This window comes from Hippocampus zosterae, chromosome 12 (assembly GCF_025434085.1).
Source record: "Hippocampus zosterae strain Florida chromosome 12, ASM2543408v3, whole genome shotgun sequence".
NCBI classification, from domain to species: domain Eukaryota; kingdom Metazoa; phylum Chordata; class Actinopteri; order Syngnathiformes; family Syngnathidae; genus Hippocampus; species Hippocampus zosterae.
Window position 1 is genome coordinate 8,186,352 of NC_067462.1, and position 18,588 is coordinate 8,204,939.

Genomic DNA, 18,588 nt, shown 5'->3' on the forward strand with positions numbered 1-18,588 from the left:
CGTTCGTGTTTAGCCTACAAAGGAAAATGTTGGTGGTTATAGTGTCACAACATAAACTTTGAGTTTTATTTTGTTATTCCAAAATAACAAACGAAAATGTGGTCGATTTTCAGATAGAGTTGAATTTTTTTATTTGGTTGCACGTTTTCGCCACCCTCTCCCCCCCAAAAAAATGAATAAGTAGGTTTTTTTTAAAGTAAACGTAAGATTTATTTTAAATCAAACCTCTTTTGTCTAAATTCTTTCAGGACCTGCAGAATCCACATTCTTTTTGCTCAGGATAAAATGTTCACCACGATTAAGTCAACGTATATTTTTTCATGTATTCCTAACCAGTATATTATTCCGTAAATGAATTTAAACACCAATTTTAATTCCCGGTGATTTGATTTCCTTGTACTTGTCTGAGTGGGGCGGAGTCCGTGACGTAATTATGGGTGGAGGATGGGAGCAAAAACTGCCGCCTCCCGTGCACCTGTGGGAACATACCATTGTTTGTTGTCTGCACTTACTTACAACGTTTCCTATACTCGAATAACATGTTTTCCTGAGGGAGGGAAACATCGCTCGATTATGTGGAACGATTTTCATCGGCCACATAGCGGGGTCCTGGTGGATTTTGGAACATCAACGGGAAAGACGGCGACGCTGTAGTGGAAGAATATAGGGAACTCTACGCGATGATGGGAAATATGATACGCGTGACTCTGTTGCTGCTCCTAGTGTACCTTCCAACAGGTGAGCCTTTAATGCCTTTGAGCGACTTTTTCTTACTTTCTCACTTTGTTGAGCCATAATATGTATATATATTTTTTCACGGCCTTGAATGCAGGGCGAAGTCATGAAAGCAAACATGAGTGAAGTTAATCATCAACGGTTGTAATGAGGGCAAGGCCGCCCGCGTCACGTGACCATATCGCCCCAGATAGAGATGGTTTCATTTGGTTGTGTGCTGCGCGATTCTTCAAATGTAAAATATTTATCTTGTCATTTTAAAGGTTAGGAAACGCTGAGCTGGAAATATGTCTCTTGATGTTTCCCAAATTACAATAAGAGAAAATATTCCCACACCGCTACTTTCCAGCTAATTGACACCTTTACTAATCGACACCGTCGAAACTGGTTCTTCCATTTTTTTAAGCGATTGTTTACATAGTTCGGCGACTGTTTGAACTCAGCATAGTCATGTCTTAAGCTGTTATTTTACAGAAATGCAGTCTGCTTGCACACACAATATACAGTGCATTTGAGCAGGATTCGTCTTATAGAAGTGGTACTGTAATGTAACCTGTATCAGTTGGTCAAAAATCATAAGTGACACTTTTCTCCACGAAGCTACGCTACCTAAGTGTACTCTGCTCTTGATGACTGACAGCTGTTATTGCTTCTAATGGAAGGCTGTAAAATGTTTTAACCTGTTCTGTCACATTTGTAGCGATTCATCAATGAGGACCTCAGTCTCGAGTAAACATTGCAGACCAAAAGACTTGACAATTGTTTATTTTGCAGTGTTGTCTTTTTGTCCATTAGAGCTGCTGTGCATCCAGGTGATTGTTCCAGAGACGGAAAGAAGCACCATGTTGTTTGCATCTGTAATCCTTCGCTGCGACTTCTCCACCTCTGCAAACCCACAGGATGTGCTAGTTACCTGGAGATTCAAATCCTTCTGTAAAGACCCAATTTTGGAGTACTACTCCACAAGTGAGTCCTGCTACTGCGGCGTTCTCGACTCGCAAGAAGCACTAAATCAAATGGAATTACAAAGTTCAACACAATCTGATGATTAGTCTCCCAGTTGGTTTGCCTTCAGAATGAATTTGTCACATAAGTTTCACCATGAGAAAATGTTTTATGTTAAACATTTTTACCGTCGTACAAGCGTATGAATTAATCACGTTTTGGTGAAGCCCAGTAATCTACATGCAGCATGCTTTTTTGCAACCACAGTTCTAAGGTTTGGGATTTGATTCCCTGCTCTCCGTGATTGATTGTTTTTCTTCCTCCAGTGATGTACAGTGAAATTCCTGGCTGGTGAGGCATTAATAGGAGTCAAATGTACACATTTATGAGACAAACAGAATTTTAAAAATTGTATGAATAAATAATGATTTCTGGGGAGGAAAAAAATGATTTGGATACAAACTAATTATGTCCGGAAACGGGTAGTCTTGCCTTTCATATACTATTAGCAAATTACAAGGACACTCGAAAGAAACCGGGTTGTATATATTGCTAAATCGTTCACCTGAAATGTATTGGATTACTCGACTGCCAAAGTGATTGTATGCTCGGTTTCATGTCACTCCATTTGCTGTGCACATAATTCTAACCACTGTATGTCCGTGAAGGCTACCAGGCCTCCCTGCAACTGGGTCAGGACCCAGCCAACGACTGCCCAGACCGCCAGCGCACAGTCCGCACTGTGGTCCAAAAGAGAGGCCTCAATGAGCCCATACTGGGTGTCGATTACCGGAATCGCAAAATTACCATTCAAAACAGTAAGTTTGCATATGAAACAAAGTACTGGTATTGATTTTATGCACACTTTAAATAACATAATTGCGTGCCCCATAGAAGCTGATCTAGCTATCACTGAGGTGATGTGGTGGGATAACGGTGTGTACTTCTGCACCATCGATGCCGCCGGTGACACATCGGGTGACTCTGATCGAGAAGTTAAACTCATCGTGTATCGTAAGTAGCCTCACTTTGTCCCACAAAAGGTTCCAGACGACGGTTACGTTTACAACCAGGGACATAAATATTGGTACATTGACACAATTCTTGTCTTTTTGGCTGTGAACATCACAACGGATTTCAAATAGAAGGAACAAGATGTGGTTTAATTGCAGACCTTCATCTAAATCTGGTAAATGGTGTAAGAATTACTGGATTGTGTATGTGACTCCCATTTTTTTTTACCCACAACTTCAGTGAAGCATTGTGGTGGCAGTGCCATAGTAATGAAAGTGTTGTTCATTGCTTCCCTTTATGACTACTGACAAAAGCCGCAGGGTGAATTCTGAAGTGTTTAAGGCAATATTATCTGCCCATATTTAGCCAAATGCTTCAGAAATCATTGGAAAGCGCTTCACAGTGCAGATGGACAATGACCCGAAGCATACTGTGAAAGTGGACAGTTTTTTTTAAGGCAAAGAAGTAGAACGTTATGCAATGGCTAAGTCAATCACTTGACCCAAATCCAATTAAGTATGCCTTTTACTTGCTTATGACAATTCTGAACAGAAATTGCACCGAACAACAACACGCCTGAGTCTATGCGCTCCAGACTTCAGCCCCTACTTGCAACCAAGTATTAATAGTGAAAGGATGATTTATGGTTGTTAATTTTTTCCCAGTGCTTTAGGTCCCTTAAAGAGTTCACTTGATTTGGAAGTAAGTATCCTGAAAGCTGAAAGTCTGCAGATAAAGGCCGTCATGTGACTTGCCTTTCAAATCCACTGTAGTGGTTTTTTGAACCCAAAACATTACAATTGTCTGTCTCCATGTCCCAATTTTCATGGACTTGGCTGTATTTTAAAACTGAATTATTTTGTGATGTTTACCAGACTGGCTGACGGTGCTGTTAATCATCCTGGGCGCCCTGCTGCTCATCATGCTCTTGTGCATATGTTGCTGTCAGTGCTGCCCGCAGAAGTGCTGCTGCTACGTACGTTGCCCTTGCTGTCCCAAGACCTGCTGCTGTCCGGAAAAAGGTACACAGGAATATAGGCTTCAAGTGCATGTTTTTAGAACCACAACGCATTGATGACCTACAAAAAGCACTCAGTCAGTATTTAAAAAGCATCTAGGTTTTTTTTTCTTTGCTTTTGCTAGAATCTGGCTTGGGTCTGTGTTAAAGTACAACCTTTCCCCATTGGCTGGCTGTAAGATAATTGGTTATTAGGCAAGAATGCATTGTAATTGAAATGATGTCATTGAGCTTGATCTCGGCTTTGTTCATAGCTGTGATGCAACACAGGATGTTGCGTGAGGCCAAGAGAGCCATGGCGCCTTGGATGCACGGCCAACCCATTTACGCTCCTATCAGCTCCAACAACTCCATCCAGGGTGTCCCCATGTTGTATTCAGGTGACTCTGAAAACGTCCTTTATTCGTCCTGAATGTATCCTACGAATCTTTTGAAAGATAAAGTGGCATATGATTTTTACTTTCGAGCCACAGATACAGAATTGAAAAGCAGGTAAGAATGGGCGGTGCGGCACGTCCGCCTCACAGTGCCGAGGTGCAGGGTTCGATGCCAGCTCTGGCATTCCTGTGTGGAGTTCTCCCCACGCCTACGTGGGTTTTCACCAGGCATTCCGGTTTCCTCCCACATTCCCAACACATGCATGGCAGGTTAATGGAGCACTCTAAATTGACCCTAGGTGTGAGTGAGAGCGTAAGTGGATGTTCGTCTACGTGTGCCTTGCAATTGGCTGGCAACTAGTTCAGGGTTGTCCCCTGGCCTACAACCCAAAGACAGCTGGGATAGGCTCCAGCATGCCCGTGACCCTCATGAGTATAAGCGGATTAGGAAATGGATGGATGGATAGTTACTGATTGACATTGGTACCAGTAAAATAAATATACTCACCGACATACAGTATACTCTATACAGTATTGGTAGATTACCCCCAATGAGTTACTGTTGAGCATCCTCAAATGGCACGATAGTACTGTATTATAAATCCAAGTCAATATACAGGTATTATATTGTATATATTATTGTATATTGTATTATTATTATTATTATTATTTCTATTGAACTGAGGGGCCACAGCACTCATTCTACCTAGTACCATATGGACTTGCGAAAATCAACTATTTAATAAGAATTGTAGCTGTAATATGTTTAATTACAATTACATTTCAAAATGCCCAAGGATACTTAAAGCAAAACATTAAATACAATAGTTACTAAATTCTCAACACTTTTATGCCTCATAGTTTATTGTAATGCCCGTTTGCTAAAATGTCGTTCTTTTTTTTTTAATGAATCATGCATCCTTTTTGTTGTCTGTGTAATTTTTTTTTTTGAAGTAGGACAATAAAGACATTTCTCAGATTACAATTGATTGTCTTAGGTTGAGGTTCAGAATTCGCTGTTTAGTTGCGGAAAAAGACTTCAATTCATCTTCCATTTCTTGCAGGCTCTTACTCAGACCAAGGTAAACAAAACTTTGCCATGGCGCCCATGCAGCTCTCCCCCATGATGCATCCACAGCAGGCCGCCCCCCCGCTCCACCTGAATGGCAGTGCTCCAGGCAGCCTCCAAAGTAACCGACATGTGTTGGATTACCTGGAGAACCAGGTGAGGGGGTTGGATGTGCCGATGCATCCTGTTCAGAATGTGCCCCCGCTAGTGGTTCAGCCACAGCCGCCACCCCCCGTTGTGCCCTACACCCCCGGCCCTCCCAGCATGCTGTCGGCCCTCGATGAGATGGGTGTAAGGGGCACGGAGAGAAGGGTGATCACGCTACCTCCCATCATCCAGCGTGTTCCCAGCTTCGCCTCCCGCAGGGGACCCGGAAGTGGGGAGCCAGACAGAGGGGGGATACGTTTATCTAGCCAGTCCAGTGGTAGTACCAACCCCTCTCGAAGGGGTGTACAGCAACGTAGATACAGAGACCATTCTCCTCCAAGACTGGGGATCCTGCGTGAGTATAGCGATGACTCCGATTGGGAAGGGAGGCAAGGAAGAGGGAACCACCGCATCCAGAGGGACCAGAGCAGTGTCGGGTCCAGGCCTCGGACTCGCAGCCGCGACAACCTGATGGAGGAGCTGCAGAGCAGAAGCACACGAAGGGAAAGGAGCTACTCACCTCCACGCCACAAACGCTCCTGGAGCTCGGATGAAGAGGACAGCAGCAGGCGAAGGGCGGCTAGAGAGAGGCATTGGCCAGAGAAGCCCCCCAGCTACTCCAGTGTGGAGAGCCAACATGGACACGCCAACGACCGCAGGAACCACATCCGTCTTTCCGTAAGAAACACGAACATGCATTCTCTCTGTTTACTCTTTCCTTCACTCTTTGGGTGTGGACTTTTCTTTAACTATTGTAACTTATGGTTAGGATTAACCTGGTTCCTTTTTTTTACTTTGTTTCCTTTTGACACTTGATCTAACCACGCCTATTTCCCTTCTCTCTATAGGATAGGAGCTCCCGTAGCAACACCAGCGTTGTCATCTGAAGCATTTCTTTGATCGCAAAAGTAAGCTGCATCCTTCTCTGTATGTCACTTGAGGATGGACTTGTTTTTAGTTTATTTTTGTTTGTAGTGGTAAGTCAATATTTGTATGCCAAAGTTAATCATTTGAGTGTATGTCTTTTTTTTTAAATCATCAAAATGTTGGAAGTTTTTCGTCTTTTTTTTTCTACCTCGACACATAAATAGACTGACAACCGTGCTACGGTATCTGGGAGAGGAAACTCGACCTTGCAGGAATCCACTCTACTTGTCAGTTTTACTGTAATGTTGTTTGATGTGTGTGTTATGTTGTTTTGAATAAAACACAATTTAAATCCAGACACTGGGCTGGTTTTGAACTCTACGTACAAATAAATGACCGGAATTGGGTCAAAATGTCCACCAGAGGACGCAATTTTCCACGTTTTTTAAAAACGTATTTTATTTATTTATGCATTTATTTTTACTATCGGAAACAGCACGGTTCACTTTCTGGCATTAAAGAAACACTAAATGTTAAAAATAACACAAAAGGTATTTTTTAAAATACTAAGTCATGCCGTACTAACCCATAATTAGATGCCATCTCATAATTATGACTTGATCAACCACCGATAACCAAGCATTCGAAAAATGAGAGCTTGATGAAGGTACAGTATTGTGTGCTTGATTAAATATAGGAAGTAATGTGGGTGTCAACTTGTGATGACGTTTTGCCTAGGCGGGTAAACACCCGGCATATTGTGATCTGATTGGTCTGCTCAGGGTTCAGGAAGTACAGTCGTACCAAAGATGTTTAACTATGAACGTTCTTCCGAGTTACAAACCTATATCTTGGGTCATTTTAATAACGATTACCTTGAACTTGACGAATTGGCCATTTAGTTAATAGTGAGTTCCCTCAGCTAAATTGAACTACTATTAATGTAAACACGTCAATTGCAACTATTTGGTGAGCGGCTGTATCTCACTACAGTAAACGCGTTCAAGTTGCCCCAGCACATTAAATTAGTTTTACCTCTCAAAGGATTGTGGCTAACGTTGTTAGTCTATATAATGTATACATGTTTACTTTAAGAGGTAGACCGTGTAGTTTGCAGGAAAGGGTACAGTCTCCCAATTCATTCGGAGTTGACCACTACGACATGACTGTCTTTTGCGTAGAACATCTCTAGAGTCAATGTCAAACGATCCGGGATCAGTTTCCTCCACAAGAGCCACCTCTAAAATCCACTCACTGTTAAGACCGTCTACATTGCGATCAACGGAAGACGCTAATGAAGATAAGAGTCACAGACCCGGCGGCGTAACACATTTAGTCAGCAGGTAAGGCTGAGGTTGAGGAGGAGTGCTAGGTTAGCCGCTTGCTCGCAGCATCGAACGCGGAAACCCTTTTGTTTTACAGAGACCACTATATTAGCGGTGATTAAACGGATTCACATCCCCTGGAGGTGTTTATTTAATTTTTGAGGTTTTTTTTTTGTTGGGCGCAGGAGGTGTGATATTGAAATTAAAGGTCATCAAGCATCACGAGGCAGTTTGTTTACAGGCATCTTAAGTTGCGTTGTTGCGGTTTCTTGTTTCCCGTTTGCGGGTGACTTGAGCGTTCATGTGTTGGTTTGCGCGCAGGCAGGCAAGATGAATTCCCTCACTGGAAGGGCAGCGTTGCATCTCTGTAGACGCGCGGCCGGTGGATTCCCCTCTCAGGCGGTGAGGGTCTGCCACGGCGGGGACAGCTGCAAAGCCAGCGTAAACACCAAGAAGCGCGGCTATGACATCACTCGGAACCCCCACCTCAACAAGGTGAGCTGATGGAATTTGGATGTAAATTGGAACGCGCCGTAGAGTCTGTCAGGAACATGCGCAAAAGTCATAATTACAGTTTTTCTTTTCTATTAACTAATTAAATTACTAATTACTAACAACTAATTAAAAACACCATGTCGTGTTTTTAATGGAGTAATGTTCGTAACTGACTTGACTTTATGAAGTGCCAGTAGTTTTTTGGAAAACTTGAGTATTTTGTGAGGTGGTCCTCGTACAGATCAAAAACCACTTCCATATAGATTATTAACAGATATATTAAGTGCTACAATGTGGCTGGTAAATGTTTTACAAAGTTCTATATAAATTTATAGTGGGATGTTTTATGAACCTACACAGTTAATTTAACACAGCAAGGTCGCTGCAAGGATTCTGTGCATTGTCGTGACATTCACACGCCACACAAATGACCCAAGGCCTGGTTTGCAGGCCTTGGGTCATTTATAATCAAATTCTTATGCAAAATTGTGCTTTCATTGACCCTATGTCTTAACAAAGCATAATAAATCTGTTTCAAACCAGAAAGCACTTTTTCTCTTAAAGTCAAACACTCTCTCTGCTGAGATGGACTGATTTTGGCCAAACTGATCCAAACCAAACATCCACTATGAGTCATCAGCAGATTTTTTTATTGGGGGGGGGGGGGGCTTGTTCCCAAATATAAATGAAACAGGAAATGCCACTCCCTTAACTTTTTGATGTGTTCAGCAAGAGTCTGACTAACTTTGCTCTCTTTTATTGGGTTTACTTCACGCAAGGGAGGTCACAGTTCCTTCCCAAGTCAGTGTTTCCATGATGACTCACTGTGAAAAGCGTGCATCAGGAAATAGGTCTGCAAGTATCTGAATAGTGAGAGTTTTTATCATTATGTGCATATGTTTGTCACATAAATACTGGTTTCACAAAACGAATGCATTTAAAATAAAAAAAAAAAGTGTTTGTGTGCGTGTGTGGTGTACCCGATTACAGTTATGTCATTTTGTAGGGATAGTAGGGATAACATTAATGGAGGTTTCTTCAGTGGCTCTTTGTAATTGGTTGAACGTTATTGTGTTGTATCAGTCATTAATTAACTGTTTAAAAAAATTTTAAGAAACATTTTTTTCACAATGCAAAAAAGTATTCAATGCAGGTGAGGACTAAATTAACTAAACAGAAATAATTACTTTTTTAAAATTTTGTTTGACTTTCCTAAACACTGGTTTTCGACTTTGGTAAATATGTTGTAATGCAGCACAGCAAGGCACATTCAGTTTCTCCTTCTTTTGGTATGAAATAGTTGGCACTGTAGCTTGTTTTGAGTCAAAATAATCAGCCTCTCGTCTTCTGTTGGCGACCACTGGGACATTGAGGCTGACTTGCCAAACAACTTTCACAATGAATCAGAAGGAGTTCCTTTAGAGAAGTAAATATTGTCGCGCAAGCATTCAGAAGGCACAGAGTAGCGCAGTCAAGTGGCGGTGATGCAAGGGGAGTGAATTCAGCCTGTCACACCATTGGGCACAATAAATAGCATCAATACCACACTCAGCTGCGAGCCAGTTGACGTGTCAGCTCAAGCCACACAACAGACTTGGCCAGTTGACAAAATATGTCCGTTATTGCTACTTTTAGTGTTGTAGCTATCAAATACTTTACAATTGATTATTTTATTGCACGTTTACTTTGCATCAAAATTTATTCATCGATTTATTCATTTAAAAAATATAAATCACCCAAAAAAGAATTTTCCTTATCCCGGAACCAGACCGGGTCTAGGGAGCACGACGTCACCTCGGGTATCCAACCACAGTACTTTCATTAATATCTGATGTTACCTTTCAAAATAAAATGCCTTTAAAATATGATTTTTTTTCTTTTACACTTGATTTTTTAAAAAGCCCCAAACATTTTAAAAATCTGTTTTTTGTATCCCGCATTCAGACCAGGTCTTGGGCACACTCGGCCACCCAAGGTATTCAACCAAAGTATGATCATGGAGATGTTGCATTTCAAAATAAAAGGCCTCTGAAATAAGCAATTTTGACCTTTACAACCGACTTAAAAAAAAATCATAAAAAATTCAATTTTTGTTATCCCTTAACCAGGTGAGGTCTAGGGCACACTCTCTAATTTGGGTGTGACTTACAGTCCATTTCCATCCCGCAGGGTATGGCTTTCACCCTGGAGGAGCGCTTGCAGCTGGGCATCCACGGCCTGCTGCCCCCCTGCTTCTTGTCCCAAGATGTCCAAGTACTACGTGTAATGAAAAGCTATGAAACACGTGTCAATCCTCTGGACAAGTGAGAGGACAATTTTGAACCTTAAACAACGCCATCTGTAATTCCTCTGCTTGCATTGTGTAGTCTGACTGTGAAGCAGAATGGAAGCCGCTTCTCCTTCTTTTAGCGGCTCCCTCTCTGCGTCAGGTACATCTTGCTGATGACACTACAGGACAGGAACGAGAAGCTCTTCTACCGCGTGCTTACGTCGGACATTGAGGAGTTCATGCCCATCGTCTATACGCCCACCGTGGGCTTGGCCTGCCAACAGTACGGCCTGGCCTTCAGGAGGCCACGGTAGGATTAATACACACACCTTTTTGCAGAATTGCATGACGGATATAAAGGATTATTAGAGAAAGTGATACGTGGTTGGAGGAAACTTCTGCGTGAGTGCATTATGTGTTATAATCTCAAGGCCAAAAAAAAAAAAAGCCGAAATGTAATCATGTAAGGAGTCCTGAAGAATTGATCATTTCAGGTGAATTACAGAGATTACATTTAGAACATTCATTCATTCATTCATCTTCCTAACCGCCTGATCCTCACTAGGGTCGCGGGGGGTGCTGGAGCCTATCCCAGCTGTCTCCGGGCAGTAGGCGGGGGACACCCTGAATCGGTTGCCAGCCAATCGCAGGGCACACAGAGACGAACAACCATCCACGCTCACACTCACACCTCGGGACAATTTAGAGTGTTCAATCAGCCTGCCACGCATGTTTTTTGGAATGTGGGAGGAAACCGGAGCACCCGACATTTAGAACAATTCTGATAAAAATATCCATGGTGAACTTGAATAATTTATACAACTAAAGTTATAAAATAACATTATATAGCATCTAAAAATAACATTGTATTTTTAAAACATCAATCATTGTTTTGCAGTCAGTCGAATTGACTGTAGCTGTCCAATGGATTTTAAAGTGTAAGTACTGTACTGACCAACTTGTGCAGTTATCGTGGTATTCATTTCATTAATTATTTGATTACTATGCTGGCAATTTCAATTTGAGTCACCCAGCGAGTGTGACTCCTGGTTCGGTGTACTTCAGTCATAATAATAATCATAATAACAACAATGTCAATAGTAATTAATAAATTACCAACTTAGTATTCCTCCACGCTACGATTTGAGTACTGTCTTGATTTGATACTTTTTAAAAATGTAGTGTATTTGCACAAAGTAGCAGATCGGTATCACCGATACTACCATGAACTTCACTCGGGATCAGATGGGAAAGTAAATCGGTGGTCTCGAACATCGCTAGAAGTCACTTACTCTGCTGTTATTCACAGAGGACTCTTCATCACCATCCATGATAAAGGCCACATTGCAACCGTGCTCAACTCGTGGCCTGAAGAGGACATAAGAGTAAATCCCATCGTCCTCCTTGCCCCATCTCTTTATTTCATTTTGCCTCCTTCAATACCAGTCAAGTTTTTTGCCTTTATTTACATCCAGGCCATCGTGGTGACAGACGGCGAGCGTATCCTCGGCCTCGGGGATCTGGGCAGCTATGGCATGGGCATTCCCGTGGGGAAATTGGCTCTGTACACGGCCTGCGGCGGAGTTCAGCCGCAGCAGTGTCTCCCCGTGTTGCTGGACGTGGGAACGGACAACCAGAACCTGCTCAACGACCCCCTCTACATCGGCCTGAAGCACAACCGAATCCGAGGGAAGGAGTACGACGCGCTCATCGACGAATTCATGCAGGCCGTGACGGACAAGTGAGTAGGAAAACGGCGGCGACGATGCGATCATCGCTCACCTTCTTGACGCGTCGCCCTGCAGGTACGGGATGAACTGCCTGATTCAGTTTGAGGACTTCGCCAACAGCAATGCCTTCCGCATCCTCAATAAATACAGGAATCGCTACTGCACCTTCAACGACGACATCCAAGGTAGCCTGCTAGCACAGAGTTTGCCAACCTTTATTGAGCCAAGGGACATATGTACCATATCTTGATTGGTTGGTCAGGACAAGCCCAGTTTGGCTTGCAAAACAGATCTGTCTACACACATTAATACATTTAATCATCAGCATCACGTTATCAAAAATTCCAGATGATGGTTTGTATCATTGTGACGTGATAGTGAAGGCCCAGGTGTCAAATGCATCAACAAATCTTCTATCATAGGCACGGCCTCTGTAGCGGTGGCCGGACTGCTAGCAGCTTTGAAGATCACCAAAGACAAACTGTCGAACCACACCTTCATTTTCCAAGGCGCTGGCGAGGTGATTATTCTTATTACCTTTTTTTTTTTTTGCATTTTCTTTTTATGTTTAAAAAACCAAACCTTTTTCTCACCAGGCTGCTCTGGGCATCGCTCACTTGCTAATGATGGCCATGGCCAAGGAGGGCTTGTCTCGAAAGGAAGCCGCCAAAAGGATCTGGATGGTGGACTCCAAAGGTCTCATCGTGAAGGTAATGCACGCGCGCGTGTCTGGTCAACAGGTTTTGCGATCAAGGTAAAAACAAATGCTTCTCGTTCAGGGTCGAAGTCATCTGAACCATGAGAAGGAGGAGTTTGCGCACGAGCACCCCCACCTGAAGACCTTGGAGGAAGCCGTGCACACCATCAAACCCACTGCCATTATTGGTAAATTTTTTAAATGTAATTGTAGGTGAAGTCATCGTTAAATATAATACCTCAAGGAACAGTTAAAGAAGAAATCAACCACAAATGGCAAGCTGTAAAGTTCTGCAAATCCCGATGTGAAAGGAATGGCGGCAATCGTGACAACAAAGTCGCCCCCCCCCCCCCCCCCCCGGCCCCCTGGTAACGTAAAGCATTGTGATGGTTTGTTTTTGTGGCTGTAAAGGAGTCGCTGCCATCGGAGGGGCGTTCACGGAGAAGATAATTAAGGACATGGCGTCCTACAACGAGCGGCCCATCATCTTCGCCCTGAGCAACCCCACCAGCAAGGCCGAGTGCACGGCAGAGCAATGTTACAACATCACGGAGGTAGGACCCCCCCCGCAGAGTTGAGCGATGAAGCTTTTCCATTACACAGGCAGACACAGAGACGAAATGTTCTGGTTAACGGGCTTGCACGTTTGTTCTTGCAATCAGGGTCGCGGGATCTTCGCTAGCGGGAGTCCATTCAGCAAGGTGACGCTGGCCGACGGACGCTCGTTCTACCCCGGACAGGGAAACAACGCCTACGTGTTCCCCGGGGTGGCCTTGGGCATCATCGCCTGCCGAGTTCGGCACATCTCCGATGAAATCTTCCTCACCACTGCAGAGGTCCTTTTTTTGAATTATTACCTGCATCACAAATTATTTCTTCGTGACTCTCTGTCTGACTATAATCAGCTGTGATGTTTTTGTCAGGCCATCGCTGATATGGTGACCGAGGAGCACTTGGCCGAGGGGAGACTCTACCCTCCTCTTAAATCCATCAGAGAGGTGTCCTTCAAGATTGCTGTCAAGGTTCGATCTGAAATCATGTCAAAACAGCATGAGACGAACTATCTATTAATGTGTATATATCGTTTCCAGATTGTCAACCATGCGTACAAGCACAACGTTGCCTCGGTGTACCCGGAGCCAAAGGACAAAGAGGCGTTTGTCCTCTCTCACATCTACAGCCCAGACTACGACTCCTTCACACTGGACACGTACGGTTGGCCGCAGGAAGCTATGAACGTGCAGGACGTGTGACCATCACTGCCCCTTGAATAGTGCATACTACTTATGCCTTTTATTACCGTATTGGTCCGAATATAAGATGGCCCTGATTACAAGATGACACCCTCTTTTTCAAGACTCAAGTTTGAAAAAATACTTTTTGAACACCAAATTCATTTTTATACAGAAAATAATTACAGTGCATCTGAAACAAATGATTATAACAAAATATTTGAGAGAAAAAGCATCTTGAAGTTCACACCATAACTTCTTAGCTGCCGGTTAACCTGGCAGATATTCGACCTACTTTTCTCCAGATTGTCGCTAGGTTTCTCCATTTTCTGTTGTCTCTTCAATTATTTTCTTCTCTTTTCTTTATTGCTTTTTTAAAAATTATTTTTCTTCTTTGTGCTACCAGTATTTTTATTTTTATTCTTCGTGAGATGGTTCGCTTTGGCCTGGGGAGTCAAGTTCAGCATTCGCTTCGATATCTGGCGCCATCTAGCGTCGAGAATGGGTATAATGTCTCGACCCCAAATATAAGACGGTCCCCACTTTTTCAATCTTATTTCAATGTAAAAAAAACACAGTCTTATATTCGGGCCAATACGGTACTATTTACTTTCTTTCCTTATAATTTACGTCAGGATTTCTTTGCACACCGTATAGTAACACAGCACTCCGACTCCTGACTGAAGCTGCCCAAATGGTAATTTTACATCACTCCTTTTACCCGATTGCTGATTTCATAAAACATGTTTTTGTTCCTCTTCTTTGCCCTTGAGCGGCGGCGACACACTGGGCTAACAGCACTCCCTGTCAAACGTGTGTCGTTTATGTCAAGATGTAGACTGAGCGTGTCGATGTGACATTTTAAAGCGTGTTGATGGTGTTTTGTGCTTGAAGTTTTTAAAAGCGAACATTAAACTTTAAATTGAACTTTTCAAAGTCACACCTGGTGCGTTTTGTAGATTCATCACAACATTGATTTATTAATTTTGTAGGGATCCGCTGTGACGGAAAGGCAGAGAAAGTCTGGCCAAATAATGCAGATGTACCGAACGCTCATTTGTAGCCATGAAATCCCAATTCATGCTGGCGTTTATTGACAATGAATTTGTATTTGTTCAATGATCAGAAAGTGGATGGAAAAAGTTGATGTTAGGATATAATTTTAAACATGAATTTTAGAATACACTTAGAACTTTTAGAAGGTAAAATCGTCAGTGCATAAATATTTAATTCAAGGTCATGTAGTGACGGACTTCTCAAACCTTGAATTGTTTTCACAATGCATTCTCCTCATTAAGATACGTTTGTCAGACAATTGAGAAAATAGTCATACTTTTAAAAAGACATACTCATACATCTACTCGTTCGCATTCCCAACTTCGTTTTGATTTACAGAAATCATACGGTCTTCCTGGTGCCGTTGCGGCAAACGTATGACAAAATCATGTCTACCATGTTTTTGACAATAGCCCTCGGAGGGTGAATGTTGTGCGGTTCATGGTGCGCCACGCACATCTGCCAGGCATCCACCAGCAAAACGTCGAGACCTTTGAACATGGCACGCAGCACGACGTCCAGTTGCAAAGAAAACCAGTCGCTGTTGTACAGGCTAGCTTGCCCTTCCAGCGCCTGAGGGTTGGCCGTGCGGACCACCACCACCGTCCCCGGCGCCCTGTCCAGGAGTCGCAGCACCGCCTTGCGGATATGCCGAAGGCGACGTATGTACACCTCCACGGGGAAGGTGCTGAAGTGAGACCAGATGCTGAGCGCCACCACCGTGTTGGGACCGCCGGAGAGGCCGTCCAGCTCGTTGGCGATGTAGCGCAACTCGCTGGTCATGACGGTGGAGAAGCGGATGGGTGGGCCGTGGCAGCGGTACCTTAGCAGAATGTTGTGGGTGCTGTCCACCGCCATGAAGGGCCCCACCTTTTCTGCACTCTCCTGGTTGAATTCCTTCATCTCTGAAGGGCAGATAGATGCAGAAGCAAAAGGAACAATTTCAGCCTGACCCATAAAAAAGTACTTTTATGTATGTGTTGTAAGTATGTATATGTGTATTTGTTTATGTATATAGATACACCAGCCTATGACAGTACAGTACATTTCACAGTTTGTACTTTGTATTTTGTTCCCTTCCACTAGTAGTTCTGCTTTCACCACAGCCTTTTTGTAGTATTGCTCCACCTCTTTGCATCACGCGAGCCAACCTGCCACATAAACGCTCACCTGGAAGCACAGAGACCAGGTACTCGTACCACTGGCGCACGGTGGAATCACCGTACATGTAGAACAACTTGTTGGTTAAACATTGAGTGATGGCAGACGCGTCGTCAAACTGGCGCATGGTGACGCCACCCAATGGCCTCCACAAGTCCTGGTAATAGTAACCGGATGTCGCCAACATCACGGGATCCCGTTTTTGACTGCCGCTTTCTATATTGACAGCGGACATAATGATGTCAATAAATCGCCATCACCAAAAAAAAAGCAAATTGTCTGAAGATCCGCTGTACCTTTCCTGGAGGGCAGCACGGTGATGGTGTCCGCTGCGGATGCTTGGATGGGAACTTTGACGTTTACGCCACTGAAAAGTGGATTACAAAGGTCGCAATGGGAATAGCAACAAATAGATACATCAGGGTATATTCATACAGGGACAAAAACAGGCCTACCCAGACAATTTTTTTTTTTTTTGGGAGGGGGGGGGATTTTAACAATCCCAGCCACATCATTCTTTGATACCACATTGAACATTTCTGAGTCCACAGATAATTTACTTTGAATTGTTTATTTTTAATTGAAGGTCACTTGTAGTCATTTTTTACCTTGTCTAGAAGTACCTGAACCGTGAAGTTAGATATTTGGTGGTTAATTTGGAAGTTTTAGGGTCCAATGACCGCTCTGTTTGAAATAACTTTTTAAAAGCTTCAATTTCAGGGATCAAGTTTCAGATACCCCAAATGTGATTTGGGTCAACAGCTTGTTGTGTTTGAAATGCCTTTGGACCAGCTCATGTCAAAGGATCTTTGAGAGTACAAACCTCTGAAGGAGCAAATTTTCCTTTTTGGTAGTGATGTTTTTGCGGTAGCCTCCCTTGGCGTGGTTGATTCTTGTGGCGCAGCTGAGCTTTCGGGGCTTGTAGCAGTACCATGGTTCACCGGAGTTGAGGTCCGTGTAGTTGCACCGTGGCCCCTGGTCTTGTGGCAAGCACATGTTGCACACTTTCTTCTCAGAATGATTGCCTCTTTGAAAGATGCTGACGAAGAACACCCGATCTGGCCGTTTTTCCCTCAGTCGCCGCAGCACAGTGATGGCCTCGCTCGAGTGCACCATCATGACCTCGACTTGAGCCGACCCCTCCCACAGCAGCGGGAATCGAACGGAATAAAGTCCGTTCTTATGGTCCAGCACCTGGCCGGCAACCCCCGCCCCATATTTTGGGGAATGCAACCGAGCCAACAGAAAATCGCCGCCGTAGCGCTTGGGTAGACCCTTGAAATTGTGCAAGTGGACGAGTACTTCCAGCTGGTCGCCCACATACCAATGCGGGTCTTTTTGGGAGGGGACGATTGTAAACAGGCTGTGTGCTGGGTCACTCGTCTTGGACACTTTCAGTGATGCAGAGCCAGAGGGCGGATGGGGCCAGGCGATGGAGTTCAACAGGTTGCATTCCTCCAGCTTTTCGACTAGTGACGGCGCCTGGCCCAGATGTGGACAGAAGGTGTGATTGTGATGAAACGTTGGGAGGCATCTCGTGAGATTTGATGACTGGATCCGCTTCTGGACACCATACAGTGCTGATACTATGTGGTGCGTCCAGTTCTGAGGAAATGATATGCATACGTAGTTGATATATTAAACACAAAGGCACATGAAAAAATAAGGTCCGCTCCAATGTGTTTTTCAGCTTCGTTTGATGCTAGATCGCCTCAAGTGGGGTCTCACACAGGGCACCAGTCAAGCTATGACATAACTGACAGGGCTATTCTAAAATGCCGAGTGCAGTAGTTCTCAAGCGTTGTCAATCTGGGAGTTGTCTATTTCTATTGTTCTAAAGATGTGACCCATTTTGTAGAGATTAGGAACAGCATTTCCTGACTCAGTGTGTTCAACATGAAAAGTCGGTGCGCCTCAAGACTGTTCTCGAAAAAAAATGCAATCACTAAGTACAGTACTACAATACAATTTTTTACGAGCTGTCCACAACCCAACCAAAATGAGTCTGCGACTTGGCTCCCGAGCTACCGGTTGAGAATAGTTGCATTCTAGTTTAATTTAATCGCTCTGAAAATAGATTCGATATCACTTCTGTTTTCGTTTCAGAATGATACACGCGGATACTTATTAATACAACACGCAGAGAGAGAGAGAGAGAGAGAGAGAGAGAGAGAGAGAGAGAGAGAGAGAGAGAGAGAGAGAGAGAGAGAGAGAGAGAGAGAGAGAGAGAAATTAAACAAACTTCTCTCACCTCCCAAATAGTGACGTTCCGCAGCAGGACGACGAAGCCAAACAGGGTCAGAAAGGTGAGGATGTACTTCAAAACATTGAGGTACATGTTATCTATGTCGCTTTGCTCCTGTTGTTAACCCGCCGCCGCCGGAATAAATCATCACACGTCTTTACCTGGCATGTCAATGGCTCTTCCGTTCAGAATGACATTGGCTCCAA

At 43.7% G+C, this 18,588-nt stretch overlaps 3 protein-coding genes across 5 annotated transcripts; 2 read left to right on the top strand and 1 right to left on the bottom strand.

Moving 5' to 3' along the window:
- The first annotated feature begins 420 nt into the window (after positions 1-420).
- On the top strand, positions 421-6,528 carry ildr1b (immunoglobulin-like domain containing receptor 1b). The gene is made up of 8 exons (XM_052083112.1): positions 421-738; positions 1,531-1,701; positions 2,349-2,498; positions 2,575-2,694; positions 3,570-3,716; positions 3,967-4,092; positions 5,154-5,983; positions 6,154-6,528. The coding sequence occupies exons 1-8, from the start codon at positions 681-683 to the stop codon at positions 6,190-6,192; spliced, it is 1,641 nt and encodes a 546-aa protein (XP_051939072.1). The 5' UTR covers positions 421-680; the 3' UTR covers positions 6,193-6,528.
- A 443-nt stretch (positions 6,529-6,971) lies between these two features.
- me3 (malic enzyme 3, NADP(+)-dependent, mitochondrial) lies at positions 6,972-14,860 on the top strand. Its single transcript, XM_052083107.1, has 14 exons — positions 6,972-7,515; positions 7,819-7,992; positions 10,162-10,295; positions 10,422-10,571; positions 11,571-11,646; positions 11,737-12,002; positions 12,067-12,176; positions 12,414-12,511; positions 12,588-12,701; positions 12,771-12,876; positions 13,100-13,242; positions 13,351-13,524; positions 13,612-13,710; positions 13,780-14,860. The coding sequence occupies exons 2-14, from the start codon at positions 7,828-7,830 to the stop codon at positions 13,939-13,941; spliced, it is 1,797 nt and encodes a 598-aa protein (XP_051939067.1). The 5' UTR covers positions 6,972-7,515; positions 7,819-7,827; the 3' UTR covers positions 13,942-14,860.
- Positions 14,304-18,588, bottom strand: LOC127612164 (NXPE family member 3-like). 3 transcript variants are annotated; one of them, XM_052083109.1, is made up of 5 exons: positions 18,389-18,585; positions 16,961-17,742; positions 16,434-16,504; positions 16,147-16,353; positions 14,304-15,881 (listed from the first exon to the last, which is right to left on the bottom strand). In XM_052083109.1, the coding sequence occupies exons 1-5, from the start codon at positions 18,473-18,475 to the stop codon at positions 15,319-15,321; spliced, it is 1,710 nt and encodes a 569-aa protein (XP_051939069.1). In that variant the 5' UTR covers positions 18,476-18,585; the 3' UTR covers positions 14,304-15,318. The 3 variants fall into 3 exon arrangements, with proteins under 3 accessions (XP_051939069.1, XP_051939070.1, XP_051939071.1); XM_052083110.1 differs by having other exon boundaries at positions 18,404-18,584; XM_052083111.1 differs by having other exon boundaries at positions 15,379-15,881; positions 16,038-16,353; positions 18,389-18,588.

Bases quoted from the DNA above. Each gene is read 5' to 3' on its own strand.
- ildr1b (XM_052083112.1), top strand. From the start codon at position 681: ATGATGGGAAATATGATACGCGTGACTCTGTTGCTGCTCCTAGTGTAC. The intron at 2,695-3,569 runs GTAAGTAGCCTC...GATGTTTACCAG, and splicing joins AGTTAAACTCATCGTGTATC to ACTGGCTGACGGTGCTGTTA. The intron at 5,984-6,153 runs GTAAGAAACACG...TTCTCTCTATAG, and splicing joins GGAACCACATCCGTCTTTCC to GATAGGAGCTCCCGTAGCAA.
- LOC127612164 (XM_052083109.1), bottom strand. From the start codon at position 18,475: ATGTACCTCAATGTTTTGAAGTACATCCTCACCTTTCTGACCCTGTTT. The intron at 17,743-18,388 runs GTGAGAGAAGTT...TCATTTCCTCAG, and splicing joins GGAACGTCACTATTTGGGAG to AACTGGACGCACCACATAGT. The intron at 15,882-16,146 runs GTGAGCGTTTAT...TCTGCCCTTCAG, and splicing joins CCTGGTCTCTGTGCTTCCAG to AGATGAAGGAATTCAACCAG.
- me3 (XM_052083107.1), top strand. From the start codon at position 7,828: ATGAATTCCCTCACTGGAAGGGCAGCGTTGCATCTCTGTAGACGCGCG. The intron at 12,702-12,770 runs GTAATGCACGCG...CTTCTCGTTCAG, and splicing joins CCAAAGGTCTCATCGTGAAG to GGTCGAAGTCATCTGAACCA. The intron at 12,877-13,099 runs GTAAATTTTTTA...GTGGCTGTAAAG, and splicing joins CAAACCCACTGCCATTATTG to GAGTCGCTGCCATCGGAGGG.